The sequence below is a fragment of the Centruroides vittatus genome, unplaced genomic scaffold (assembly GCF_030686945.1).
Source record: "Centruroides vittatus isolate TY-2023 unplaced genomic scaffold, ASM3068694v2 contig_3254, whole genome shotgun sequence".
Lineage (NCBI taxonomy): Eukaryota > Metazoa > Arthropoda > Arachnida > Scorpiones > Buthidae > Centruroides > Centruroides vittatus.
The window spans coordinates 64,659-84,412 of record NW_027122087.1 but is presented as its reverse complement, the minus strand read 5'-3'; the positions used below and the strand labels follow the sequence as shown (position 1 = coordinate 84,412).

General features: G+C 28.7%; 1 protein-coding gene across 1 annotated transcript in view; it reads right to left on the bottom strand.

Moving 5' to 3' along the window:
- Positions 1 to 19,754, bottom strand: part of mei-P26 (meiotic P26) — an 82,578-nt gene that overhangs the window by 31,564 nt on the left and 31,260 nt on the right. Inside the window, exons 3-5 of the mRNA XM_067268358.1 lie at positions 17,564 to 17,770; positions 6,891 to 7,004; positions 2,920 to 3,138 (exon numbers count right to left, since the gene is read on the bottom strand). Of these exons, the coding sequence (XP_067124459.1) occupies positions 2,920 to 3,138; positions 6,891 to 7,004; positions 17,564 to 17,770 (540 nt within the window). The remainder of the gene's footprint in view (positions 1 to 2,919; positions 3,139 to 6,890; positions 7,005 to 17,563; positions 17,771 to 19,754) is intronic.

Sequence of the window (19,754 nt, the reverse complement as noted above, 5' to 3'; positions counted from 1 at the left end):
GACACGTCTATGGATGCAACCAGACGTCTTTGCAAGCTGTTCTCACTGAAATGGGTTCCTTGCGACGACTCTCCCCTCCTGGCAGTCAACAGCAACATAATCCACAAGAAAACCTGCTCCAACATCCTGAACGGTCTTGTCTAACTAAGGCACCTAAAGTCACTCCACAATAAGCCTGACCAAGGTAAGGCCTTTCACATCACCAATGCTTGCAGGGAGAGTAATCACTTTATGCAGGATGATAAATATACTCGATTTGCAGACTGGCATTTCATCCACCGTGCCCGCATGAGTGTGGTTGCGCTCCAGGGGCATAAGCGTTTTGGTAATTTTTCCAAGAAGGGTAGGTGGTGTACACACTGTAATGAAACCTTAGCACATGTTCTGTGCCACTGCCTTCTGAGCATGATGGATATAACTAAGAGACACAATAATATCCTACATCGCTTGGCCAATGCCTTTGACAAAAAAGGAAATCTTCTCATCAGTCAACGTGTCCCGGACTTTCCAGGTAACTGCTAGCCGGATCTGGTACTCCTCAATGAATCAGCAAAAGAAGCAACGATAGTTGATGTGACAGTGCCCTTCGAAAATGGGGAAAATGCCTTTACTACTGCTAGATTTGCAAAAATCGACAAATATAAAGACCTAGCTGACTTTTTAAAAGGTAGGGGATTTAATACGTTTATTGATGCGTTCATTGTAGGTGCTCTGGGTGGCTGGGATCCAGCCAATAAAGCAACCATCAGACGTCTGGCTATCCCTAGAAATTACGCCAGCATGATGAAGAAACTCATGGTCAGTGATACCATCTGTGCAAGCCAAGAAATATACATAAAACATCTCAACGGCAGTCACAGCAGCAACAACTACAGTTGAGCTGGGATAAAGAACAACACCTTTGTGAACCGTAGTAACCAGTACACCAATGCATACCCCTCTAGGTTGTGCTGAGCCGAACAAATAACTCCATCACCCAGACTCCTGCGTTCCACTGCGCAAACCACTCCTACGCTTATACTCACTGGCTGGCTATGTGCTCATGGTCATGCACCATCCTTCTCCTGTAAATAATGTACGCACGTTCAGCTGGCTCTGTGTCCATATTAACTTGTGTTACCTACATATCTGTGTGTGACATCTTTTGTGAAATCCTACATTCGGTAATAGGCTAAGTGCCCATGGCCACGCGTGTCATCAGCATTGTTGCTGACTTGACTTGTTTTTCTGTTTTCACATAACCAATGTATTTTAAAATTAGTTTATTAATAATAAAAGGCTTTTAAAAAGTTTCTTTTAACCTTTCAGTCAATTGATACACAGCAAAACCTATTATCAAATCCTGACATTTGTTTTCAGCAAATTTAATGATGATTGAAATCCAACTGCAGTGCAGAATCTATGGGATTCTAGACATTATCCATTTTCAAAACACATTAAAAATATGCATTCAACATTTCGAAAAATTAGCACATTCCTGCATTATTATTACTCCAATTCTCAATAAACATATTTTATAAAAACAGAAAAGGGAATATAGTTTGTTTTCTTTTCTGATATTCTCTTTCTAAGTTTTCACATTTCAAACAATAAAAAACAAAACATGAATGTACTTTTTAGTAAGAAAAATAGGATAAATATGAGACCTAAAGTTATGAAATTTGAGAGAAGTTAAATATACATACAATTACCATAAAAAATATCCAGAAAATTAATATTAGATGCATGTTTTCAGAATTCATGCCACAACTACAGAGTTAAAACAAATTTCCAACTCATGCAATATTGAATTTCATGCAAAGCTGAAACTGAATACTACACTCTAATATCTAAAACAAACATGTTTCTGTCAAAAATTGATAGTTTTACTTTAAATGAAAGAATTCTATGACATAGCCACAAGTAACTCTTAGCAGAATACAACAAATCTGTAAACAATCATTTTTCTTTCCTGAATCAATAATATTTACAAAATATAAGAATATTTATAATAAAAAAAATATTTTTTATTCAAAATTATTAATAATCTTAAACCATTAAAATGATTATACAATCATTTGATATAGATATATAATAACTTTTCTGTGAAATAAGATACAATTGAAAAGTAATAAACACTACAAAGGTTAAAAATTGGCAATTTGCTAATGCATGCACCAAATCTCTCTAGCATACTGTAATTTTATATAAATAAGCATATTTTTTATAAGATATTTTTATATAAATTTATTTCAAAATAAATAGTGTTAAAACCACAAATAGTAAAAAAGTTTGTTCCAAATTATTGATATTTTGAACAGAGATTTATTATTCCTGTACAGATAAAAAGAAATTGTTTGCTTAAACTGTCACTTTTTTCATTTTATCATATATACATATCATATCTTCACTTTAAAATCATTCATATATTTTATTCTAAAATATGTGAATAGTGTTATTTCAGACAATTTAAATGGAATAAGTAATGTATAAACTTGAAAAACATTTTACCATTCAATATTTGTAATTACTTCAAAACTATTAATTTTACATTGTTGCTAATATCTAAAGTTGCAATATAATGTTTAATGTCTACTGTCATGAAGCATTACATCACAGAAATTTGCACATATACTATACATGTGTATTTTACAATATATGGAACTAATTATGAAACTTATATGAACATATATGAAACTAATTTAACAAATCCTATAATTAAAAAATTAATTTATAATTATATTGGTACTAAAACTTCATAATTATCATGCAATATCTTCCTACCGATTCCAAAATAACAAATATTTGAGAATTATTAATAGATAAATGATGACCTAACTATATGAAAATTTTCAACATACTAAACAACATCTTAACTGTTCCAATTTTTAAATTTATGTTAACAACAAAAATAATTCAATAAATTCATCTCTCTCTTACTTCGATAAGAGATTTTGCATTATCACGCTGCAACTGTAATTCAGATAAACATGTTTGAAGAACAGAAGTCGCTTCTTCACAAAACTGAACTTTGCTTTTACTTTCTGTCATCAAGTTTTCCAATTCTTCCCGGTGTTTTTGTTCTACATCTGATGCTCGTTCATACTGATGATCTGGCTGCTTATGATCAATTACCATACATTCATTACAAATTGGTACCTAAAACAAATCAACTTTTAGTAATATTTTAAACTGAATGAAACATATTATCCATAAAATTATAACTATAATAACAATAACTCTTGATGTTAGAGAATATTCTAAAACAGTTATCAACCTGGTTGCTAGCAAACCGAGGGATCAGTTTTACCTAAGACCAGTAAACTATGAGAGATCATTTGGAGAGTCACTGGACAAACTTTTTAAATTTTTATTTAAAAATATAAAAAAAAATACAGTAGTGTGTCGTTTATCCGAAAGCTGGTCAACCAAAACGTCGGTTAACCGAAAGCTTTCCAGTCGGACTGTGTCCTGCTGAATTGAACGTTTTGATACTAGATTAACTTTTATAGTATAATTTTTTTGTTTTTATATTTTTCAATATATTTATTTTGTTTGTACAAAATAAAGTAATAATTTTTAACGATACAATAGCCTCGATTATTATTATAAAAATTTTCGGTAGGCTTAAAATCTATGAAAATTCAACACAAAGCAACACTTTCAACATTGAATAGGTTAATATATTTTTTCGTACATAATCGGTTATCTGAACAAATCACTTATCCGAACAACCCCAGTCCCCAATTGATTCGGATAAATGACGCTCTACTGTAATGCTATATATAATAACAACTAACATATCTTTAAATTTAAGGAAGTAATTCACATAATTTTGACTTTTAACTTATGTTTACAAAATATTATTATTATTAATTTCTATTCAATTTCATCCTATTAGTAATTTATCTTTATTTTATATCAAGTGGTTAGCAAATTATATCTGACTTTAAAAAGGTCTAGTAAGCAAAAGAGTTGGGAACCTATTATAAAATATTCTCTATCATGATTTATTATTATTTAATTGAACTATGTGTAATAACTTATAGGTTAAATATTGCTTAATAATATTTAAAACAAGACTAACAGAAACTATGAAATACTATAAAATTCTATGATACAAAATATAAATTGACCAAATGGTATAAAGAGATTTGTTTAAAGCAGCATGTTTTAGATGAACAGCAATTTGTTTTTAATACACTAGAGCAGTAGTTTCCAATAACTAATGTCACCCTTTATGGCAGTAGTATTATCTAAATGGTAAACAGGATGCAGTGGAGATGGTCTTCTCACATCACATTTTCCTTTATGATTGATAATCAACAATACTATAAGAGCAAATCAAAACAAACTGAGATTAATTTTAACTCAGTCATAAGTACTGAGTACTCATAATTAAAATACCATGCGAGAGATATTCAGCAATCTAAATGCAACCAAATCAGGTGAAATTTTAGGACACGCAAAAAACATTTCCATAAAAAAAATTAATATCGAAAACTCACCATTATGGTACTTTTGCAATGCATGCAACAAACATGTTATTCTTACAAAACACTCTTGTACAGAGACCTTAGCAATAAGGATATACTACTCAGTTTGGTCTCCAAGTCTGTTTCACAATCATCAAGTAAGTGAAATCTGCATAATTCAAAAAGTAATATTTTTGTAAAAATGTCCATATAATTCATGAAAAGTTTTTACTTTCTGCTTCTGTTTCACCAACTTTCCTTACAGATTTCTTAAAAATGTCCCTATTGGTTAAAATATGTGGTTAACTGATCAGTTAACATCAACAGAGAAAATGGTAGCCAGAATGTTCAATGATTTTACTGTCCTCAGATTGGCTGGAATGTTTACAATCTGCTAGATTTCAAGCAAGACTTGAAGATGAAAATCTGCCCTCAAACTGGTTGCAGAAACTGATCCATGTGATTTTACAGAGTTATGAAATGACTGCAAAGTAGAAAACTTGTGATTGCAATGCAAATCTATATCCACTTGTTTTCATGTAGCAAAGGGTAATTGCAAAACATGTTTAGAATCTGATGATGGTGAACAATACATTCAATGACCAACTATAACAGATCCTCTGCAATGCTTCTCACATGTACTATAGTTTCAAGCTTCTCAAATTTGCAACATGTCCTTAATAAACCATACTGTTTAAGTCTCACACAAATTAAAATCAGCAGAATGAGGTAGTCTGGTGGTAGAAAATGCATGAGTAATCACTGTTATTAATCAAATATTTTCAAAGAAACATCTGTATGAGAATCCAATATGTACTCTCTCTTGCATGAAAGTGACTCAAGGTAATGTTACTATTGCAGTTAGAGTATAACAAATATTAAACATCAATACCCAGACCTTTTCTCAGCATCTCTAGGTCATCATAAACATGTAACAGACCCATTCAAAAATTATATATTATGTCATTGATGGGCTATGGTCATTAGCCTAATAGGCCTAAACAAAATGATAATTTTGTACTTCTTAGTGCCCAAACTTGAGACATGACACACAATCCTGTTCTATCTCCCCAGCCCCGAGTTCCATATTTCAAAATTTAATAGCATCAATGTGCCTTGTATACCACACACAATTTCATTTCTTAATCTTTACCCCCCCCATTGTGAGATATTAAACAAAAAAGACAAACACACAAAATTCCCCTTTTTGACTCTTTTGGGTTCAGAAGTCTCAAAATGTCAAAATTTGTTAAATATCCAGAGGGTCAATTTTGACATGATTACGATAATTTTCCATGTTATAACAGCCAGAAAAGTAAAAATCAAAAATGTATCATATACCACCATATAAAAAAAAGTTTAAATTTTGAAGTTTTTTTGAAAATTCAATCATCATTCTTTTAAACATTGCTTAGCAATGACAACAGAGTATATGTATTCAAGATCCAGCCCATCAATCCATCCTTATTCTGGAAAATACTATAAATACATAAAATTTTTTTTAATCTATTTATGGTAATGCCAACAAATTCTTAACATCTCTTCTGTGAACAGAATGTTATAAAGTTGACAAATTTCTTTTTTCTTACACAAAGCATTTTTGTCAGATAGTTTATAAAATAAGTTTGGTAATTCCAGAAATAAGTGCTGTATAAATCAAAAAAACAATTTTTTTTAACTAATATATCGTTTGATGATTGTTTAATCATCATCAGATCAACTAAAACTACAAAATTTTATAATGAAACAATGTAAAAGTGACAGATGCAACTCAGACCTATTACTGTTATAATATACTGGAATTACAAAATATTATTTCAATTTATTTGTAATTATATTTGGTCTCAACTTAACCTACCGAAATAGTCTATGAACGCTTTTTTATTAGTGGCGATGATGTTGCTATTATATCATTCTACTGGTTCCATGGAAATTTAACACAAGAAAAAGTCGTTAACATATAGGTGTTAACAACTTTTCCAACCAAATGTATATGGTGTTCTGTTCTTTCATCAATAAACAAGTTTTACAAACTACAGAACACCATGACACATGTAAATAGAGCTTATGGGTGCCACCAATAAAAACACACTCATAGGCTCTATTGTGGTAGGTAAAGTTAAGACTAAGTATAATAATGATTCTGCAAGTATACCTAAGACATTTTGTTAATTTTGTTTTTAAATTCTAAGTTTAAAATTATTATAATTTTGCATTTACTGTATTTATATTTTATGAAGATAATGACTATCTTTAGATTTATAATAAAAAAAAATATCTAATATTTGATAATTTAAAATTATAATGAAAATAAGAACCTAAGTTACATTGAATCATATTGTAGAATAAAATTTCCAAACTGACTACTCTCAAAAATAATAATCCCCACCAATATTAATGTATACATCATAAATGAAAATACTAAAAATGATTTACCTCACAAGTATGACAGTAATACTTCAGTGATTCACCTGAATGTGCTGAACATGTTATTGGTTTATGAATTGCAATCCCATCACTGGATGATTTCATGTCTTCAAAGGATACTACCTAAATTAATAATAAACTTTTAAGTTTACAGATGTAATAGTAATTTCAGATTTAAAAGCACATGAGTTTTCAAATTCAAAAATAAGAATTTGAAATTCAAACTCTAACTTTTAATAAAATTAAAAATTTATGAACCTAAATTGCATAATTTTCTTACTGTATAATGATTTCTTAACATATCCTGTGTTATTCCCACGATATCTCAGGGTTGTGACCTCTGACCTCGACCAGTTGACCCGCTATCTTGTTACAGCATTGGAATGTTTTTGAAACTAGATGTTGCTAGTCGTTATAATTTTTATATTAAAACTAATTTTCAAAATATAATTTTTTTGGTTATTACATTTATTAATATATCTATTTTGTTTGCGATAAATAAAAAAATAATTAAACCAATACATCACCAACTGCCGTAAATAATCGGGCTAACTTTTGGATATAAACGATTATTTACGACTTAATGGTGATGTATTGGCTTAATGTTATCGGGTTTAGTGTGATGTTTATTTGTATAAAAAAATAATTTCAGATGATACTATAGCCACAATTATTCTTTTCAAAAACGTGTAATTTTCATTAGGCTTAACATCGACAAAAATTTAATATGGAATCACAGGCAACATTTAAACATCCGATAGGTTAATTTATATAAAGATTAAGGAGTATATAAGGATTTGGGATTACCATGCAATTTAAATTCATGTGAATTGTAAATAATCATAAAAAAAAATGTGAGTAACTTAGCTAAGTTACTCCTACTGGAACACCGCAATACAATATACATAAAAGCAAGCACACAAATGAAGCAAATGAGCAAATGGTCCCATTCTGTCCTCACATGACAGTTTCTTTAAATATATTTACCACAATTTATTTTAAATTTGGATAATTTAACCATGTATCAGTTTAATACAGGACATTCAAAAAGTGTACATCTAGTATATTACAACTTTATTCAGTTAAATTATTAATATAATAATTTAGCAGACTTTGTCTTCAGATATTTATTTATAATATAATTGTCATTGAACAAAAATCTACAAATGAAAGTTTATAAAGTATTGTCACCAGGGAGCAGCTTTTACAATCTACATTTTCCAGCGTCATTTCCTCATAGATGAAAAGACGAAACACCTCCAAGAAGGTATGAATGGAAACAGAGCCGAATTAACCCTCTTTGGGGCCCTAGACATTTTCTTCTTACCAGCCCTATCCCTCTCTCACAAAAAATATAAAACAATAAATAAAGCAAAACTAAATAATACGAAAAACTAAAACAAATCTTAAAATTTTTATTGATAAAAATATTTAATATCTATATATATAATCAAGATGGTTGATGATGATAATAAGTGCAGGGCCCAAACGGTTAGGAATTGAAAGTTGAAATTTGGTACACAGTTAGGATATGTCACAAGAATGTACACTAACTAAGAAGAGATTTTTTCGAAATTCCTCCGTGGGGAGAAGTGTTAACAATGGAAGTGTTAATAGAAAGTGGCATGCAAGATTTACAGGTGCAAATGTGGTAATTTGCATTTTTGCAGGAAATCAAATATATTTTTAGACCCATCTAAAAATTCTCTAATTAGTCTGGAAACAGGGGACCTAATTCTTGCATTCTGTGAAAATTAGTAAGATTGGCTATAATGTAATAATCTTAACCTTCACTATCATTACTTTTTGCCCAAGCAATGCTGGGCTTATCTGCTAGTACAACAATAAATTTTAGTTTTTCTAGAAAAATTTAAACAGTTTGTTTATAAATTTAAAAAAATTGAAATTTATTTTATTAAATGTCTAACAAAAGTTGTTATACAATAACAATATTACCTTAAAATATTAATTGTTTAACTTAACCATTTTGGTTAATATTTAAATAAAATAATATTTTACCCATGAAAGATTAATTGAATAATGAAAAAGATAATTTAAATAAAAGCCAAGGTAGTTTAAAAAAAATAAGTATATAAATATGAATAAACTTTATTTAAAAATTCAGAAAAGTAAACTATCTTATTTACAAATCTTTTCATAATAGACAGTTTGACCGAGCCCTAGACATTTGTCTATGCGATGATCCGGCCCTGGATGGAAACCATGAAGCCATCCATATGTCAAAATTCCTTGTTTTGTATTTTTAAATGGATATATTTTTTGTGTTTTTTAAAAGGACTTTTTAGATTTTTTGGCAGCAAGTAGCCTAAAAAGAAAGGTCAGTCACCAAGAATATGTGTAGCCTGGAACGAAGTTAATAAATGGTGGTCCTGTTTGGGTGGACTTTGTCTTCAGATATTTATTTATATTAATATAATAAATTATATATCAATTTAGCTGCATAACAATGTTTCAAGAAAAATGTATGCAAACATATACACACACACAAAAATATTATATCTTTTTAACTTTTCTTAACCAAAAGCAAGCATAATTTTTAACTCAAGAAATATTTTATTGTAGTTATAATATCATTGTTTCATTAAATAGTTACCGATTAAATATTTTGATTCCAATTCAGTTGTATTTAGCATCACTTAATTTTTTGTGAATTAAAAATGTAGTAATGATTTTCTCTGTTCATAAATTTTCATGCAATATTTTAAATGTAAAATATGTGTAGCAGAGAAACAAACTTTGGGCTGAAGGCATGTTATAACAAAACTGATGTAACCAATAAAGTAATCATGATATACCATGCTTTAAAATCTGGAGAAATTATTAAATAAAGATATTAAGAAAAATGACAAAAAATAATTACCTATGTATTTCTGCTTAAAAAAATCATGCAACTGTAGAAAGAATTTATATTTTTAAAAAAAATTATTTTTTAACTTGAGAATTAATAAATTATTGGAAAATATCTTATGTATGAAAATAAATCCTAGTGTTGTTAGAAAGTTAATTTCACTAAAATATTAAATAATTTCTTCTTATAATAAATTCCACGATATCTTTTTATTAACTTACAAAAACCCAAATTCAAAAAAGGGATAATTCTTATCAATGAAAAACTTTCTTTTAATAATGGTAAATATAACTAACACAAACAATATCTTCAAAAAAACTTTCTCCAATATTTAAAAAAACACAGAAACATCATAAATCAATTATTATTTGTGAAGTTAATAAATTAAGGTGTTAGAAGATTATTTTATAAATATTGATGGAATTAAAAATGCAGCATAATACACACATTTTTAGAAAAATTGTTATTTCTATCAGTTAAAAACAAATTCCAAAATGGGTTATGTTTCAATAAAATTTGAAAATGTATTATGCACAAAAGATAAATACAGCTATAACCTAATATTCAAACTCTATATCCAATTCTTAATACAATGAATGATGTTCTTTAGTATCCAAGGCAATACTCAGACTGAATAATCTTAGTACTGTAAAACCTTGTTATTTTGACATTGGATAATTTGAAGTATCATATAATTCAAAGTCAAGTCTACTCCATGGCCAAGAGAATGGAATTTAGCATATAGTTTAGTTTGGATAATTTGAAATAAGCATACAATTAAATTAAAAGTCATTATCTGGTCCCATAACCTGAAAAAAAATTGCATAATTCAAAATCTTCCATCATATTACATGTTTATAAGAAAAGTTTCCATGCCCAAGTGGCATTTTTGGTTTCAGTTTTACCAATTATACATTGTTGATTTTGTGGACGTCTGTTCAAGGTCATTTTGGCATTGTACAGCATCACCAATGAAAATAATTTTTTTATTTTCATGGGAGAAATCTGTCATTTAATTATGCAGGACATTTTCTGCAAAATTCTATTGTTTTAATAATTCCAAAGTTGATTAAATATATGTGTGTACACTAAAATTGTATAGATTGGAACCTATATTGTATACCTCCAGTGCCAAGAGCTTTATCCACTCAGTTATCATCATCCAAAGAGATGCAAAACTTCCAAAGACTTAAAAGCTAAACACTCAATTTTCATAGGCTTGTTTTTTGGAAATACTTGAGAAATGGGTCCTATTATTTTGGTCAAAGATCTGTATGTGTTTATACCTTCATGTTCACCAAGTTTTGTTCAAATCAGAGATCCAAACATTTGACCCTCTCCTTGTAAGTAATAACTAGTAATATTAATGCATCTGTAACTGAACAGATGAAATTATATAAGATAATGCCACAATTTTCTTCAAGAATTACAAAAAAAAAAAAATCTGATTCAAAAAAAGTTCAAACCCAAGTAATTCAGTCTTGTTGTTTTGGTCCCTTTAGTTTCGAAATAATGAGTTTTACTGTGTTATAAATTTATTCAGACCACATCTGTAAAAAATTCAAGTTGTGATAGTAATGTAAGGATGAAACCTGAATTTTTTAAAATTTTTGTTATTATTTCCTTTTGCTTTTAGTTTTGATGCACTTTGTTTAGTTAGAGGAAAACTTTACATCACTGTCAAAAATCAAGTAAAAACTGAACTTATGTGAAACGTATTTGGAATGTTCCATCATTTAGAACATATCACTGGATTGAGAGACTTTTGCAGTTTTGCTTTCTCTAATTAAAGTTTGCCAATGGAAGAATAAAGTTGAAAAAATTTATAAAAAATGAAGACTCAATATATAGAAAACTTTGGTCATGATTAACTTTATGACAGCAATTCTATAATGGTACACTCAGCAATGCTTGAATTGATGATGATCAAATTAATGACAAAAATTATTTTAAAAAATTTGTTAAATTTATTTTATGAATATTTTCTTGAGACTACAATTAATATTAATATGCTTTGGTGACATTATATTGCTTGGTATACTTTACTGAGTTATTGGTGTATGTAAATTATGTTTTCACTAGAACACACATTTTATTAACTGTTTATACTTACAAAGTTAATGAAATACACCAGATTCTGGTTTTTCATTAAATATAAACAGCAAGGTTCTTGCAAAGAAACTACTATCAGATATAATGAAAATTTTATATATTGTTCTTCAAAACATTGCTTTTGTTCTAGAAAGGACTGTTATAAGTAGTGATGGAATGATTAATTAGAATCAGAATTAGAAAAACTGAACATTTTTCAAGAATCATAATCAAGCAAATGTCATCATGATTTCCAATTCTTAAAATTATTCTTCCACATTTAATAAGTAAATCCATTATTTGTTTCAGTTGAAAATTAAAACATTTTAAAATTACAATATTAAGTATTAATTTATTGAAAACATTCATGTTGACAAAGCAGAGAGTACACCACATCCCATACATGTGGCAATGTTTTCCATGGCAAACTCCTTTATTTTGTATAGGCAGCCTGATGGAGAGAGTGCATTTGGTCAATATTAACTGCCCCCATTTTAGGAGAGATGTGCCATGCTGGGATAGTTCTGTAGTATTTAACACAACTTGTTTTGAAAGAGAAAAGTTACTGTCATGCTTGATCAAGCATTTTCTTACATGTATGCATGTAATATGTAGAGTAATTATATGGGGAAAGGAAACTGTGTTGATAGCTGTCACTTCATAATGGAGTTACCCCCAATTTTACTTTTTCAATATTAAATTTTTTTAGGTTTTATGAGCTGCAATTTGAAAAAATTGTAGACCTATAAATTTCACTCCTGTCTATCCATTTGTATTTCCTTAACCCTGGGTTAGTGCAGTGAGTTTTTTTTTGGCACTAGTGCAGTGGGGTTTTTGACCACCCCAACTTTTATTTTTGTCAATGAAGCATGTAAGTAAAAATGCATGAAGTTTTAGTCATTTATTTGGTAGAGGCATGTCTCATTATACATATGATTATATTCAAGTATGATTACATATTACATTAGTTCATAAATCCATGAAAATACAAAACAACATGTATCAAAACTCATTACATTAAACCAATAGTAAAAATCTAAATTGTTTTTTTCAAACATAATTGTCACTCTGATTCATTGTACTTTGGCACTCAATGCAACTGACAAGCAACTTGCTATGCTTGGTATTTTCTCAGTGTGTTTTTCGAAGTCAGCCATGTTGAATTTGTAAGGGAATAAAACTAATTAAAATAAACTTATAATAAAAAATGAGAATAAAAATAATTGATCTATATTATAAATAATAAATGTACTCAAATTATAGTTATTTTAAAACTGAAAAAAACTAAATAAATATTTATAAAATTTTTAAAAACGTGACTGGCACTGAAAACTGTCGTCGTTCTCTTACTGGAGTTTCTGCATTACCATACAAATTTTTGAGTGTGTTCTATACATAAATCACGAAGCTACTGAAGAGGAAACGGATATTAGTTGCAAAATCTATGAATAGTGCAAGTTTTAAAGCATCTGGGGTGGCGAAAAACCCCACTGCCCTAACCCAGGGTTAATCTCAAGAACAGATTAAGATACATGAAAGACGAGACCAGATATGGAAAACTTAGGAGCAGGCAGCCATGATTAACTATGTATGAACTTCTGATGCAAACTGGAAGTCACATTATTTCAATTCAAATATTTGACCCTGAAAGGAGTTAGATAGATAACAAGCACAACTCTATTGCTAACAGGAAAAGTATAATGTACAGAGGCAAGACACTATTAATTTGAAGTGGAGACCATATATTTTAAATTAATTTTAAAAATATTAAAAATTGAAGCCTGGCCCTCTGATGATGTCACAATGCTAAGCTGCAATTTTTAATCATAATCATTAGCTGTAATTTCTTTGAGGGTAGTGTTCAAAAACTAACTTTATTTGAAATAAGATTAAAAGTTCATTTTGTAGTACACAATAAAAGTATGCATATTCAAATATAAATGGAGAATTTTTGGTTTCTTTCAAAAAATTCATTCTGGATTTCCAATCATTTTTCATTCTTAAGCTTGATGTTTATTAATTACTGAATGTATCCCATGTAATGTAAATCATTAATTTTTCTGAATTTATGTAACAAACTTAGAAAGTACTCAAAAGAATTGAAATCAAGAATTGTATCTGAATTAGGAGTTTTCAGCAAAATCAGAATCAAGAGAAATTTTGGTATTGTCTGATCACTAGTTGTAGGCCTTAATGATTTTCTCCTTTTCACCAAGTAATGATTATACTGGCTGTATGTAGCCTAGCATTGAAATGATGGAAGTATCTAATTTTTCTATCGCCATTTTCAGGTTGTTTCAGAAAGATTGTTTTGTGTAATTGCCATAAAATGTTAAGTTAAAAATGTTGATTAATTGTTTATCCTTCAAGAGTAAATTCATAATTCTTTGGATGGCGCAGCATAGCCTATATGGCTCTTGTGCCAAAAAACTAGAACCAACCAACCATAATTCTTTGTTCTTCCAGATCTTTCATGACAAAGTGTGTAAAAGATGTTCTACTAAATTATTATTATTTTTTTTTATGAAAATGAAATCTATTACATAAGCACATGTGAGCTAGTCCTATGAATGCCATCAAGTAAATGCACAAAAGTGACCAATGTAAATTAGAAAAATTATACTTTCTTTGATAATTTTTTATTTTACATGCCTATTCCTAAATCTTTTTGAACACAACCTGTATTTATATTAATAAAATATTAAAATCATAAATTGTATGTTGATTTACTGATTTAAAGCCATTTTCTCATTATATATTAACATAGGATATAATTTAATGAACTGCAATAAAAACAAAAAGATTTACAAATTACAGATACTTTGAAAGTATTTTAAATTGAATGTTTAATATTAGATGCACATTACATATTTATTTTATCATAAATTCAAAATTTTATCAAAAACTTCAAAATTAGTGAAACATGCAATATTTATGTATGTATTCGTGTTTGTTTGTGTGTGTTTACATGTTTATGGCAGTTACTAAAAAAACGCTATACAAAATTAATTTATTTTATACAAAACATATTTCTCACTTTAAATAATATAAAGTAAATAAAAATGTTTACATATTTATTACCAAATAAAATATCATATTTATGTATCCATCCCTAAATATAACCATTATTAATCTGCCCTGTGTTGTTCCAGAGTATTTTCGTGTTGACCTCATTTGACCTAACCATTGACCCCGAATATACTCGTTTCTGCATTGGAATGTTTTTGATACTAGATGTCACTATGCGTCATAATTTTTTATAATAAAATGAACTTTCAAAATATAATTTTTTTTGTTTTTATATTTTTCAATATATTTATTTTGTTTGTGAAAAATAAAAAAAAATGATTTTTAATGATACAGTAGCCATGATTATTATTTAAAAAAAAACAAAATTCATTAGGTTTAACATCAACAAAAATTCAACATGGTGGCCACATGCAATGAAAAATTTCAACACAGGATAGGTTAAATGTTTTCCTACTTTATATAATTTTAACTACATTAATACTTTTATGAAAACCCTGCCTTAATATTTCATTTATGAATTAACCCTTTGAAGCAGAATTGTAATTAATGAAAAATTTTGAAGTTTTTTTTTTTTTTTGCACAAGTAAGTTAAATGTAGTATATGTACTGTAGGTTTAAAAGTTACATGTAGTAAATATACATTTAGAAAAAAAAATCCACAATGAGTTGCTCAACTTTCTGGCAACATTTAAAATTTTGGTGGAGCCATCTGTTATCATATTTTATTTTAAGAGTTTTTGTATTTTTAACTATTATAAAATGGCAAAAAGCTTAATTTTCAGGGTAGGGATGGGTTTTATAAAAAGTTGTAAATGCTAATAATAAGTAAAATCATCAAGTCCGACCCTACTGGACATACACACGACCCCCATTATCTCCCAACCCCATCAACCTTTAAACATCAAAATTTAATAGCTTCAATCTCCCTAAACAAACCTGCAAAATTTCAGAAAGTTTTGAGAAAAAGCACAGGAATTATGAAGCATCAAACAGGGTGAACAAAATCTTGCCCCATACACACTAACATCCATACATGAAAAAAAAATTTTGGGAATAATTTTGTATCTCTCAATGTTTCAGGGTGTCCTAAGTCCGAAAATGTAAAAATCTGGGTGGTCATGTTTTGCTGGATCACCATTCTTTCCCTCTGTATAACAGCCAGGAAAGTAAAAATAAGGCATGAGACAAATATGTCCCAATATATCAATAGTACAAAAGCACATACCTTGAAGATACATATGGGAAAATGGACTTATGACTTAAAAAGTCTTTATTAAAAAAAAGAACACATAATATTAGTTTTCATGTATAGCTTGAAAGCAGTTTTTGTTGCTAATTGTACACCAATTAACCTTGCAAGTCATGCAGATGACATTTGTTTGGTTAACAATGTTCCTTTGGGTGCATTGTTGACAGAATTTTTTCATGCATGTTGTGTCTGGTAAGTGGTCATTCTTTTCCCAGCTATCTTTTCTCTTCCATTTTTTGGGGTAAAAGTTTAGATGGCATGTTCTTGTTTAAACAGATTCTGATAAGTCCTCATTCAAGAGATTTCCTGAAGTCAATGGACTTCATCTTTGAATTTAGGTTGAGTATTTGCCAAACAATGATGGCATTGTTCATAGAAATATCAAGATCATTGAAAAGTCACAATAAAATTCAACCTAAAGTAATACTTTATTTTAGATTCCCTGTCAGTTTTGAAAGTTACCTTTCTCTTGTCTATGAAGTCCACTCCATCCATAAATTCATTGTAGATATGCACAATATTTGGGAACTTTTGTTTTATCTTTCTTTCCTTTCTCTCTATAATATATTTTTCATCAAAATCATATTGTTCTTTGTCACTCTGATCAGCAAACAACAATTTATCAACATTACTAATGAAAGTTTGAATTGTTACTTGCCATAGTTTGATTTTTGAATGTTTCACGTAAAAAATATTAGCTGCTATAAGGATTATTCATTGAAAGTTTGACCTGAAATGAATCACAAACTAACATTACCAGAAAAAGTGGGAAATACAAAGTAAAAGACAGAAACCAACAGTAAGGTTAATTTACAAGGTATCCCACTAAAGCCAATATATGTGTACATACAAAAAATTGAAATTAAAAAGTTGTAAAGAGCACTTCAGTAAAAATATACAGCAAACACTATAAACTTAAAAAAGAACATAATACACATTGACAAATCTTATAGACAGAAACTTTAATCACTGCTATAGTAATATGTAACAATAATGTCCCTTCATACATAATGGGACAACAATGTACCAATTAGTTACCTGAGTGATAAATCCTACATGTCAATATTTCAAGTAAAAAGAACCCACTGGGATTATCCCAACTCTAAAAATAACAACTTCCACAACTATTGCGACAGAAAAACTCAGTTTACTTATTTAAAAAAAAATAAACCTAGAAAATATTTTTCAGAAAATTTTTTCAAACTTAATGCTGTTATACAATTGTAATAAAAAAAAATATTTATCAAATAAATGTTATAAAATAGTAACCATACTTTTATATTTTATCCAAAAACAAGTCTATATAGTTAATAATTATAATAAGATCTAATTTTAAAGAAATGGGACACCCACATACCATCTGCTTCAAAGAGTTAAGATCTTTAAAACTTTAAAATAAAATATAATACAAAGTAAAACTGAATTATTAATAATGGATATTACCTTGTGATTTTCAAAACAGCGCATGTACTGATGAGCTGTAACACAATTTGAACACAGAAATGTTGCACAATCTGTGCAACGAGCAACTGCTTTTTCTTTAGCTTTACAACTTGTGCAAACAATCTGCATATTTTCAATAGCAGTTATATCCAGTTGATTACATAATACATAATCAAGATGTAGACCCGAAACTCCTTTATTTGAAATCTGTAATTTATACGAAAACATTAGACATTAAACATATCGAAATAAAAAAAATAAATAAATAAAAATCGAACTTTAAATCTATATGCATTCAATATACAGGGTGGTTATAATTAAAGCTGCCATACTCAGACCTATACGTATAGAGTCCGTTCTCGTTGATGTATTTTGATGAAACTTGGTGTATACATTATATGCACCATGGGGAAAAGCAAAATGCAAAAAATAATTAGTTCAAATTTCTACCACTAGGTGAAAAAATGGTGCAAGAAGAACAAGAAACACAAAATGGAAACACGCAAAAGGTTTTTATTCGTGATATTTGTTCAATATGCAATCCATTTGTGTTAATCACATGTTCAAAGCACCTTACAGCATGTTCAACAGTAGCCCAATAGGTTTCTTGGGAAATTGCAGCAATATGGCATATTATGCTTGCTTTCAATTCAGGTAGAGTCTGTATGCCTCCTCTATAGACTCTATAGATATCCCCACAACCATACAGATTTGAACTATGGTTGTGGGGACTTATGGTTGAATTATTTTTTTTGCATTTTGCTTTTCCCCATGTTCCATATAATGTATACACCAAGTTTCGTCAAAATACATCAAAGAGAATGGGCTCTACACAGGTCTGAAGGGTCAACTTTAATTATAACCACTCTGTACACTAAATTTTAAATCACAACAAAGTAAATTGCTTTTACTTGTTTTCACTATTAATAAAAGAAGACATAATCCAGAATGTAACTTTTACTGAATCTTTAAGTCAAATTTGAAATGTACATAAAACACTAAAACTGATAATTTAAGTAGTTTTTCATATGAATATTTATGATAAAGTTGAATACAATTCAATAGTATCACCACAGATATTTAAATGAAATGAATGCTTAAATTACAAATTTCTGTGTTTTTCATACACTTCTAAAAATCTGCCAAATAATTCACAAGAACAAACATTTATGAAAATCCCAAAACTTAAAGAACTAGAAATACAATAAGAAAGAAAACAGCGTGATAAAATCCAGGCAAGAACTAATTATTATTCAAATATCTCTAGGAATAGTGAAATTATATAGATAATTGTTACAGGCAGAATTTATATGTGTAAGTATAGCAAGTCCTCACTTAATGTGTCATCAATAGGTTCTTGGAAATTAAGACATTAAGCAAAATGATATATAATGAAACCAATTTTACCACAGACCAAATGATATAAACAAAAGATATTAAACTAATATTATTTAATTGGATCATGTTTGCAACTTCTAAAATTTATTTTCTGCCAGGGGTTTTGACTGTATACTTTACAGTCAAAACCCTGTGTCAACACCTGCTCAGGAAAACCAGGATTGCCCAAAGCTAATTAGCAAAGCTTAAGTTTCCAATTCTAAGCTTTGTCCAGCTTGTAATAAGCAATTTTAGGTGCAGCCTTAGTTGACAGAAGTTTCTAGATCCCATTATATTTTTATCAAATCATTGTCAAATATTTGATATTATATCTCAGACACTCTATTACTTGGCCATACTGATTAACTTTTATGTTAATGCTTATATTTGAATTTGACAAAACTGGCACAAAGGAAGAAATCATTGATGGATGGTCTTTATGTCCAAAATCAAATTCAATCCTATAAGCAACATTATATAAATATTGATAATATAAATCAAGAAATTTAGAAAAACAAACAAAAACAGATCCAAGTAGGCTGAGACTTCAATTTAATGTAACTGTAATACTGCAAAAGATGTGTTAGCAGATTTGATTGTGTAAGAAAACTAAAGTGCTATGTAACTCCAGATGTCATAATTCTGGATCCTATAATAATAAATAAAATACAACTTATTTTTCAATGTTAATGACTTATTAAGTAATATTTGTGTAGTAGTTTATATCTGTAATAATTTTTTAAAATATTACATTTTTAAAACTTTTGTAAAAAATTTTAAGTTGTATTGGTAATTTTTAAATGTAAAAATTAAA